Source organism: Taurulus bubalis (assembly GCF_910589615.1).
Source record: "Taurulus bubalis genome assembly, chromosome: 18".
Classification (NCBI taxonomy): domain Eukaryota; kingdom Metazoa; phylum Chordata; class Actinopteri; order Perciformes; family Cottidae; genus Taurulus; species Taurulus bubalis.
The window spans coordinates 7,784,989-7,797,101 of NC_136606.1; the positions used below are offsets into that span (position 1 = coordinate 7,784,989).

General features: G+C 42.3%; 1 protein-coding gene across 1 annotated transcript in view; it reads right to left on the reverse strand.

Moving 5' to 3' along the window:
- plxdc2b (plexin domain containing 2b) overlaps positions 1–9,660 on the reverse strand; it is a gene marked incomplete at both ends in the record, with an annotated part of 84,513 nt that extends 74,853 nt beyond the window's left edge. The window contains one exon of the mRNA XM_079234389.1: positions 9,567–9,660. Within this exon, the coding sequence (XP_079090515.1) occupies positions 9,567–9,660 (94 nt within the window). The remainder of the gene's footprint in view (positions 1–9,566) is intronic.
- Positions 9,661–12,113: the final 2,453 nt, after the last annotated feature.

The following is a 12,113-nucleotide window of genomic DNA, read 5'->3' on the forward strand; positions in this document are numbered from 1 at the left end:
CAGCAAGTAAGCATTGCCGGGCAGACGGAAACACCTGGCACAAACTAAACCTCATTTACCAGAATCACTTGTTGACTTCAGTGCCTTTTTTTTGTTTTGTTCAATCAAGTATGTTTGATCATGTCATAAGTATAAAGGGAAGCGCTAAACAAGACAGAGATGACAATGTTCTGCAAGAGCAACTCCCATTATGAATGTGCTGCCAACTAGTGTCCTGTTTACAGCTTTGGGATGAGCTCACCGTCCAGTTAGGAGGTGAACAGCTGGATCAAGCTTGTCCAAAACTGCATACTCCAAAACAAAGATCACCCTGACCTCTAAAAACCTTTGCTTGCTTCTGGGTAGTGTCCTTTATCCTCTCATTCCCGCCAGCCCAGATTCCTGAAGGGTCAAGTGATGAACAGCAAAGCTGAGCAGGAGGTCTTACAGATGCGTTACGAGAACTGTGTTGAGTCTTCATGACTCATTCCTGAATTCGCCAAAACAGATGACCAACTTTAAATCCCTAGACTGCAGAGTCCATTTCAGTTTCAACCCAACGAAAAGTCCCTCTAAGTATACAGAACAATTTGTTCAACTAAAAGACACACAGCCACAGCCATAATCAGTTTAAACCTCCTCCAGATTGGTTCTGTCCATATGAATTTATTGACATCCGGTGGCAAACAGAAAACTACTTTGATGGAGTCATCAAAGTCACAATCTATTCTCAGCCTCCTCTCACAGAAACACACACTTGTGACGATAAATATTTTCATTCCCAACCCCAAAATCCTCCGGCACGTCAAAGCGTTGCACTGTGAGGAGCCGTTGCTGCGGGGCATGCCTGTTCTTTGTCAGGATGAGTTGGGTCGGGAAAAAGAAACTTCTGGACAGGGAATGTGGAGACATTTTCCGGGCAGAGTAACAAAGGCAGCGCTGTTGGACCTACAGCAAGGAAAACACATCAATGTCTGCGAAGGGTTTGCTTGGCACAGCTCAAAACACTGTTTGAACATACTCAAGTGTGCCCAGCATTAGCAGGCTAATCATAGTACCGGGGGCGCATTAATATTAATTGAGGCCCTGGGGCAACGGGCATTTGGAGTCCCTTCACATTATGTCACAGCAACCTTAATTGAATGGACAGCAACAAATATGAAATGCCTTCTTAAACAGTAAAGAACATATGAAACCCATCATTATAAGACAATATGTTATCAATAAGTCAAGACAAAGCAAGCTGAATGAGACAAGAAGGCCTGTGTGCACAGTGGCAACTTGAGAGGATCCGTCTTTTAAATTAAAAACATGCAAACATCACTGGCAATGTAACTGTACATGAAGGTTTTTGACCTAAAACTATTCGATTTCATGCCCAAAAAGCTAAGCTTGCGACCTCAGCTCTGTTAAGTCTGTGCGTTAAGCTAGCATTGCATTTTACACCATGAGAAGCAACAACTGCATGTTATAAAACTGTAATTGATGGGTTTTGAAGTGAGCATGCTATTAACTTGATGAACAGACCAATAGACAGATTGATGGGGGTAAGTTAGGGGGCCGGTTGCATGTAATGGCGCTAACTGAAATAAATGAAGGTCTTTTGCATTTTGCTGACTACAACACCTTTAAAAAAACACGAGAAAATCAGTCACAGGTACAATAGTCTTGCATAGAAAGACAGACATCTCACCAGCATCAGCACTAAAGAAAGTTCCGACTTCATCATTCTGCTATAAGACGGGAAAACGCTCTGCCTTGTTTGTTTTCCTTTAAACCAATCACAATCTCTTTGGCAGTGCTAATCACAGGATGAAGCCACAGTAAAACAGATAGAAAGGGGAAGGGGAGCCAATGCCTGCTGAAATAGCCGGCCAACAGCAGACTTATAAGTCAGACTACAGGAACGGCGACTATGGGTAGATATTGCTAAAAATGTCACAATTGTCCAAACAATTGTTTGTTGCTGTTACTTTGTACTGTTGTATGTTGTGCACATTGTAAAGCCTTCTGAAGCAAATTAGTGATTTTCGATATTGGGCTCAACAAATAAATTTAATAAATTGATTTTAGACAGTGAAGGAGCTGCTTCTGGTTTGTGGCCGGTCATCTTAGATTTCACCAGCTGAAATGAAACTGTCGCAAGCTAGCTAATGCAGCTAAAATAGCTCCAATAGTTGGTTGAAAACACTATTTCTTATTTATAACCTGTAACCTCACAAAACAATTATTATAAGATTTGGCCTTGGAAAGTAAGCTAACATCCAACCATACACTTTTGATCTTGTGTGTGTCTTTGGTTTTGGAAAGAAAACCACTAATCTTGAAACTCATATAGAGTATCTCTGTTACCAACACCCCAGGTACACTGGTTCAACATGTGACTTACTGGTACCAAACCAGGAGGGGAATAGTGAACGGTCACTTCCACATTTCAAAGTGAAATATTGGTACAGATACCAAAACAATACTTAGTCAATAATGCAATTTGCAAGAAAGCCTGCAAAAGCCAGGTTTTGTTTGAACAAAATAAGACAAACTTCTGAAGTGTTTCCACCAGACCTTTGTATCTGATGAGAGAAAAAGTAAACAAGGCTAAGAAGCTGACCAAACCTTCAGTGCCAAATTTCAGTCTGGACTCAAAAAGTACTGAGGTTTGAAACTCAGGCATAACAACATCCTGCCTTGGTTTATTCACTCGCTGCTGTCCGAAATCAAAAATACAAGGGTAAAATCAAGAAAACAACAGTGATAGAGAGTCTATGGGAACTGACAGTCACAGATACAGAGTGTGAGAGAGAAAACTTTCACACACAGTTGCACATATAGGCAAAGGCATGTAGCAGCATGCCGTAAACCCTTTGAGTGACACTTGCTATTGTGGGACAAAGCCAAGCCGGCGCTCCTGCTGGGCTCAGGATATGAAGCCTGCTTCGGGGTGGGGTGACAGGCTCCTCTGGCACCTTATCTTCTTTCAGCATGACTGGACAGCCTGAAACACCACGCTCTCTCCGCTCCTTCATGATAGCCATGCATGTAACACTTTGTTCCCCTTTGGAGAGCCGCCTCTTTCAGCGTCCTTCAGCGAGCGCATCAAATCTTGGGTTGCTTTTCATCATTTCGGTGCAGGCGCCGCGAGGATAAGAAGCAGGCTTATTATGTAGTTTTCACATATTCAGAAGCGTTTTTTTTGTTTGGATGCACAGCTACTTGCGGCGGCTTGAGTGATGAAAAAAAAAACGACCTCAATAGTAGGGCTGGGCGATATAGAGAAAATCAAATACCGCGATATTTTTGACCAAATACCTTGATGTCAATATTGCTACAATATTGTAGGATTGACTATTAATACTGAGAATATTTACACAATGAGATTTTTGATAAATAATCATCGGTAATGTGGATATACTACTACTGGACTCATCATTGTTTAACTGTATCTCATTATATATTTCAGTGTTGTATTTAGTAAATAGTAAGTAGGGCTGGGTGATAATTCAATATGATCATTTATTGTCTTTCAATGGATCTAAAAATCAGCTTATTCTGCACCAAATGTCTTAATTAAATGAGAACATACTCTGTACTTTTCATTTTTAGAGTGAATAAAACCATGTGATGCAGACTTATGTATTGAATTACAAGAAAGCATGCTGTATTGCGATGTATATCATTATTGAGATATGAGGGGATTGTGGCCATAATGTGGGTAAAGTGGGCCAAGACAAATAATAGAAGATTCTGGTTAATTCAGAAAATTACATAATTTTACTGTAATGCAGCCTTTGTAACCAGGAAAAGACACCATTTTGGCCATATTACGATATTTAAAATGTCATATATCCCAGTAGCAATACGATATTGATGTATTGCCCAGCGCCACTAGATACAGGTCAAAATCTCCCAATTTATTTTTCTTTTCATTGTTGTTGTGTTTTTCACTTCCTCCCTTCAGATACAAAGACGCCTCTCCAACAGATTCGCTGTGTATGAAGCATGAAATCATCCCCCATCTGTTTCACAGCCAACAGGGACTCCTGTTATAGGCCACACAGCTGACTGCCATCCAGCCAACCATTTTATCCAATATATTCTCCATAAAATCCTGTGAACTTTAGGTTACAGTCGTCAAATACCAGGATTTTACTGGTGTGCATCAAGGTTACACTGTAGAGGCCAGGTTTTTACCCGTCTAAGGCCTTCTGTGATCTAATGAGACACTCAAAAGATCCTGCATCAAACCCAGCCGAGGTCAAAACCTTTACTCATAGTTCAACTGTTCAGAAGTCCTCAACATACGGGCAAGATAACACAAAGATGAGAGCATGTGACTGGCATTAACATGGAACAGATTAGATGACTTCAAAGGACAAATCCACCAAAGAAAGCTCCACATTGTTATGGTCAACGATCATGGTATTTTCCATGCAGCTACAAACTAGTAGGAGGTGGATGTAAAGAGAACCTTAATGGCACAGTTTGATGTCAGTCCTTCACATCAAATAACTTGAATGCTTTATTTTGCACCAGCGTTCAACTATCATACAGAAATAAATTCCTCACAGATAGATAGTTGATCAACCAAATTTAGAGCAAAATTTAATCAAATTTCAAGAAAATCATCGAAAGAAAATGCAAATTAATGCAAGTTTTCACGCACTTCCATTTTGTTTTTACCAACCTTTCCACCTATATTTCAATTTTGACTGCATTTTCACTGTGTATAGAAACAGGAACTCTTGACACACCAGATAAAGTACACCAACTCCGTCACCAACACCTCATCACAAAAATACTTCTGGATCTTCATAAAATATAACTGTGTAATAGCATCCAAGGAGGGTATTATCCTTTCACATTCCTACCATTTCTTTCTCCTAATATAATGGCTTTGCTCGTGCAGTATTTATATAATGCAGCTGTAATACTTATGAAGGTGCTCAGCAAAGAAGGAGATTTGCTTATATTCTAAGAAAACTCTTCCCACCTAAATAAAAAACCATTTTGCTCATTTCACCCCTCAGTTGATGATCTAGCATCTCTTATACGGCAGCATCCCTCAGCAGAGTCAACAGCTGTGGTCTACTGGCGGCTTTGCAATCATCTGTGGAAAATGATGTTTATAATGAATGGAAAATGCTTGTCATCTCTCACTGAACCGCCAACGTTCAAAAGGGGAAGACTTATACCAATGTCACTGCTCCTGCCTCTGACCTTTTCAAACTTGCTTGATGGACAAGATCCATAATTTTGCAGCTCTGAATAAGCTAAATAAATCACACAGAATATAAAATGCCAGGGATCGAGTGCAGATAACTCGTAGAGCTCTGCAGCAATCGGGAAGTGAAGGGGCTTTTGAACCACATGAAAGACAATGAGAAGAAGCTAAAGAGGAGCTTAACTGCGCTGGGTTTCATTAACTAGTGGCCTCTTTGCTCTTTGTGTCTGAGCCCATTGAACTCTGTGTGCCGCTCCGGCCCTCTCAAGCCATCAAACTGAGCTTCTTCCAGGAGTACAAAATGGGCAGGGAGCTCAGAGTCGAGGGCCAGGCGTGACCAATGCAGGAGCCTGCTGGTGCTGTTGCATGCTGGTACGGGGGTCGACCCTGCCTCCGAGATGTATGGCGCGGCCCACTGTGTCTGCATACGGGGCGGCACATAAACCCCTGCCGCCGCCGTCGCCGCCCCTCCTTGTCAAACCACCCCACCCCCGTCATCCATTCATGGCAGATCCTTTCAGCAGGTCATTCAGAGGGCCAATAAAGAGGCTAGCTCATTCTGTCCGTTCTGAAATGTGCAATGTCAGAAAGAGGGGAGACGGGGGAGGGAGGGCAGATTCCAAGAAGGCTTACAATCTCTTCACTAAAGCAGATCGAGCCGGACCTCCCATTTTGTGCCCCACGGACGGTTTGTGTCGGGAATCATTCCTCAAGCGTGACAAAGAGAAGAGAGCATTTATCATGAAAAGGGACGAGGTTTGATATCAAATCTGAATCCTTTTTTTTTTTATCCCCTTATCGAATCGTTTTATGTTGTTTGTTTGGTGGGAAATGAACTCATCTCTTAGAATATAAAATATGTACTGTAAGAGTGTTATACCTTAACCACTGGGATCCGAACAGACTCTCTGATGTTGGGTTAAGTTATGTTCATGCCTCATTTGCTCTGCATGGTTTGGCTCAAACTCACTTTTGGTACCAGTATTTTATCCACCGCGGATAGTCCCGCCCAGTGTAGGCGGGATACTCAGCTACCCAACCTGAAACTGCCATGACATCATCTTCAACACGACACTGACTGAATCCTTTCAACCAAACAGATGAGCGTCTGTGCTTCGAATAAAATAATAAACAAATTGCGGTGGCTATTCAGTGTTTCAGAGATTACGTGTTTTTGCTAGCATCGAAATAATTACTTCAACAAAAAGGCATTGAGATTTTTTCATTGTTTTGGGATTTATAGCAAACAAATAATTATGATACGATGATATGAAAATGTTTTGTTCAGCAACATAATCTTTACAAATGAACACTTAAAAGCCAACGTTAGCCTGTAGATTAACTACATTGTGGTCACATGACTTCATGTCACCACCCCTAAGCTAAAGGCGGACTCATTTAGCCACTTGTTAGCCAACTCCTTTTTTTAAGACACGTAAAAGCTTCAAAATTCAAAAGACGGGTATTTACTGATGAACTTTATGTCTTAAAACAAAATATGATTGTGTTATTTCAGGCATTTAACCAAAGACCCATTAAAAAAATACTGACTTTGAGATAAGGGAACAGGAAGTGAAACTCATTTCCTGGTTTAAGGACTCTGCTGGCAGTAACTTAACTTGTCACGATCCGAACATACATCGGTACGACACGTGTGTCACTCTCAACCGAGTGTACTACTACTGCTACTATCATCAGCTCCTGTATCAATGATTTAATCCATAATGGGTTATAAAGACTTGTTTTTAAAGACTTCTGGATGCAGTCTCTTATGAAGTATGATAGGAACATACACTGCAACAAGGAAAAACTGGAACACATGGAAATGTTATGTGTAAAACTGTAATGGTGTTTTGTGCATGTCCATGTGTGTGTCACACATAGATCTGATGTACATATGAGTCACCAAATATACTCATATCATGCACGTCATAATACTGCACCTCATGTTTTATTAGGCCACTAACTTTTCTACCTCAGGCGAGCATAGAAACTATTTAGACTTTCCAAAATGTCTTCCTTTTTATGCGCTAATTAAAAAGTGGATGGAAATGAACGTATTGTCGCTGAGTTCACGTCATCGGTTCTGTTTGCAAACACCTGTCAGAGTGAGGCAACGGGCACTACCTAAAACTTGTGACTGAAAAGGGATTTGTTAACTGGGGAGTTTAAGGAATCCAGTGTGTTTTATCAGACTTGACACTGGATTCAAACTGGTATCAACAAGCCATTGTCCCGACGGTCAAACTTCAGAGGCGGTCTGCATGTTTCTCTGCAGCTTACACTCCTATGTGAGAGTGTGTTTGTATGATTTCAGAGGTGGCTGCTGGCAACATGATGGAGGAGGGAGCTGGAAACGTCCATATCGCTGCCTGTGAGAGCGGATCGACCCTCCGCCGACCAAAGAAACACAACTCTGAGCACCCACAACAAACTAAATTCCACACAACCGCAATTTTAGCACATTAGCAGCCCTCAGCGCAGGCTTTTAAATGGGACCGCAGCATAACACAAGGCTAGACTTTCTCTCTCACGCTCTTTCCCTCTTTCGTTCTCCTATCGGACATGCAGACACAATCCAGACTCGAGTGGAACATCTCTTTTTTCCACTCTGAGAGAAGCACCGGAGTGCAAATTAACCCCCCAAAAGCAGCCCCAATTCTGTGAGTGTGCCACTGGCGAGAGTATCGCTGGGTCACATCACAGACTGAAATAAAATTTCTTTTAAAGAAAAACGATACACCAAGCTCACAGGATGTTGTGTAATTTTACCCAGATGTGCTTCACACAGCTCATCCAACTAATACATGCAAGGAGTGCAGCCAGTCTTTTCACATCGCAGGCTCTGCTGGAGCTGCTGAGCCATAGGAAAGCTTTACCGGTACATTATTATTTTACCTCCAGGGAGTGGAGGAGTCTACCTGCACTTTATTAAGAAACAAAGGCCTAAGGAAGGACAGGGGGCTGCTCCTTACAGCACAGTCGAGTTCAGTCCACGACAAGGGAACCACCTCGCCCGGATGTCTAAAAATACTGTCCTACATACTAAATGTGTCCGGCCCGAGCAGGAGATGGAGCAATGAAGCACTCCGAGAGGAATATGCCCTTTTTGTTAATGGATGTTGGTGTTTTCCTCAATCTGCAGCCTCTAAAAACAGCCTCATTCTGGAAAAAAAGCATACATGCTGTTGTTTTCTACCAAAGCACTGATGTGAAATGAGTGCAGCAGCGGCGGCCCAGCAGATTGATTGAATTCATAAATAAGAATGAGAAGGACTGTGTGAATCTGAAAAAAGTGTGTGCAAGTGGCCACACACGGCCGATAGCATCTCTCTCAAACGGAGCCGTACATTCCAGTAACTCTGTGGTCTGCACTCGCACACTCACGGGTTTAATTTACAGTCACTGTCAGCAGCCGAACATTTCTCTAACCACTATCTGATACGTGATGAAAATCCACTGCCAGCAATAAAAGCTGTGGGAAACAAGAGCTCGCCTGTGTGAACAGGACCAACGTCGGCATGAACTTATTCCATCGTCTGTCAAGAGGTCGAGCTGTGTGTGTGTGTGTGTGTGTGTGTGTGTGTGTGTGTGTGTGTGTGTGTGTGTGTGTGTGTGTGTGTGTGTGTGTGTGTGATGGACTATATTTGAGATTAGTGGACTTTATAGGTGCACACACTGTGGCTTTACAGTAGGAATATTGTTCTCCTTACGGGAGTCCTCATCCTCCAGTGTTGACTGTGTCGTATATTTAAGGACATCAAGATAAGGTGGACAGAGCGTGCAGGTATCCAGCATATCTTCTGCAGGACTTCTACAGAGAAAACACCTGCACCGTGCAATGCTTACTGATCTCAAATCTGCAAAAAGTTGCAGAGGGTTGTTCCAGGTCATATCAGAGAACAAAATCTCTCATACCTGGCACTGATTCTTCTGACTATATTACAACAATATGGAATAATTAGCTCACCCTGAGGGCAAATTAATGTGCAAAGATGGGGGGAAAAGAAAGCCAATTAACTCAAACGTATAGTGGTTGTGAAAATATGATAATTAGAAAATAACAAAGTCTTTGATCTCGACAGAAAAGGGAAGATAGTAGGTCATGACGTCTTACTTGCTCTTAAAAATAAGATAATGAAAGAGAACCCGCCTTCGGGGTCTTCTCCTATTTTGCATACACCCATTAAAATATGATAAATAGAGTGTAACGCAACTACAACGAATGCAAGTGAGCCGAAAACAAAGCCACGCACACTCCACCTGTGTCTCACAGTTGTGTTGCCTGCTGCATGTGTTGCAGACGCGTTGAAGAAACGGACCTAAACTCAGGTCCTGCTCATGCTTATTAAAATGTGCGGACTCTTACCGTCACTTGCTGGGACCTCGGCTCGGGCATCCCCCAAACACTGCAAAACTAAAACAACTCCCACGAGAAGCTCGACCGTCTTCACACCCGCCATATCCAAGTGCCGCCGCTGATTCCTCTCCGTCTTCCTCGTGCACCGACCCCGCTTCCCGGCGGACTCCGTAACTCTCCTGCCTCTCCAGCTGCTTTTAAAACGGAAACCTGCCTGCGCTGCACTGAGCCGCGTTTTGTTCCAGCGTGTGCCACACTGCGCGCTCCTGGAGAGTGCTAACGCGCTCGTGCCGACAGCTCTCCACCTCCGATATAAACCCCAAAAATAGCAATAACAGAAGAAGAAGAAAAAAAGTTCCCCACTTAAATGTTCGTCCTAGTCCGACACACTGGTGGCATCCCACTGGTTGGAGGTGCACTGTGTGTGTGTGTGTGCGTGCGTGTGTGTGTGCGTGTATGTTGTTGGCTAACGCGCTCCTGGAGAAGACAGTGCGCTCCCTCCGTCATCAGCTCCTCGGAGCCAATGGCTTCTTCTTCTTCTTCTGCTGTTAGATGCCCCGTGTGGTGCGTGTGTGCGTGTGCGCGCGCGTGTGTGTGTGTGTGTGTGTGTGCAGAAGAAGCTGCAGGAGACAAAGCGTTCCTCCAGCTGCCGGGAGACAGTGGAGACTTTGCCCGAGGACATGCTCTGCAGCGTGTCTGACAAGCAGCGTGTGAGTGATGTGAAGATGCGTTCAGGAGCCGCTGCTGTAGGCCTCCTGTTTGCCAGCAGACAAAAGATGTTGAACATGCTGGACTCATTCCTCAGAGGGCTTTGTTTTCATTAAGGGTGAAGGGTTTATTCAAAGATATACGAGAAGTTTAGGTTTTTAAATGGGCTGTTTAGGTCAGAGTTGTGTTCTTTTTAGGCTATGCTACTTCTTATTATATTTGAGTGACAGTCTTCTACTCTTATGTTTGTGTTTGTGGTCTGTCTGTCTGCCCTTCCTCACCTTCCCTGTAACGAACAGGTGATTGAACCGTGAGGGCGCCCTCTTCAGGTGCAAGTTGGATCATAATAGGCTATTAACCCTTCTGTTTGGTTGACCCTTGGCCTTCCTTACCGCAGACCCCCTCTGCTGTGAGCATTATTATAATAACTGCAAAATCAACCAAATAGTTTCCTTGAAATATATCATAATAACTAAAAAAAGGTATTGAGGTGGTTACCAAATCCCTCGATGAGCATACAGTATTGTTATTACACCTCATGGTGTATGTTATATTTGACATATTCCCTTTGTTTGATACCTCATCGTTGTTTGGAGTCAGGTTAGGTGTCCAACTTATATCTCTTTAAAATCCAAAAGCAGAAGTAATAGTTTACAAGCAATCCTCATAGGAAAAATAAAGAATAAAGAATGAAGAACAAAGCTGATAAAACAATGCAAATATTGTTGTTTTTTTTAGCTGTGAAAGTGAGTTGGGGGTCTTCAGGACCCAAAACAAAACAAAAGGGTTAATGGCTGGATGGGAATTAAAAAAAAAATCCCATTTTATTTACCCTTCATTCCCTTTGTCAGTTGTGTTCTTTCACTTTTCTTAGGAGCAGCCAGATATTGAAGAGGGAGAGCTTGGAAACTTCTCCTGTGAAGGAACTTTTCTTTCCCCTCATAGTTCAGGAAGGATAACTTGGACCACATGCTTGTTCCAATTAAGACACTCACTGTGGGAATTCAAGTCATGGAAAAGCTAAGGAGAGGAAACTCCTGCATAAAGGAGCGCTTTTATCATTTACGTGGCTGCAGTTTTTTGTGCTTAATGGATTTACAAACTTTTTTTAGTGGTTAAGAAGGTAATAAAAGTCATCAGGATCCAAACGTCAGAGGGCATAAATATTCTGAAAGCATGCCATTTAGCTCCCAAATGGAAATGGATCAATAAATAGCAATTATGTCACTAGCTTAATTTGTTATTCCCCTGACTATCTTCTCCTGCACCTTACTTACCTCAGTCCCATTATCGTTGCAGGCGACTGCCAACCTAGGCTGCAGCAGTGATTTTGCACAAAATAAATATAGCTGCTGCTTTGTGCCAGTGCAACATGACCTGAAGAAGAGCACTTCAGTGTGACATCTCCAACTGACTCATGGTGAAGTCAACTGTTCCCAAGAAAATGTTATTTATGCTCTGAAAAGGACAGAGAGGGATATTAAAATAATTCATAGCATGATTCAAATTCTGATATCTTCTAGCATTTATCTTTTCATCTGAAAACGTGCTGCAACACTAAAACAAAGCAAACAAAACATCCTTAATTCAACTTAGAAATCACATAATAAAACAGTATTATTTTAGCTGCTGAATTTGCCAGAATGACAATGTGACATTTATTTTCAATTTCAAAATAATCCAGAGATATTTGTCACTGTATCCATGGGCACATTGTAAACAGGAACTGCTAATAGCTAATTCAGCATTTTATTGTTGGTGCAAAGATCAACAAATATAGTTGCAGTAACTGACTCCATGGCAACTTAAAACGTACAGTGCCTGTTTACATTCACCACAGTCCCCTAA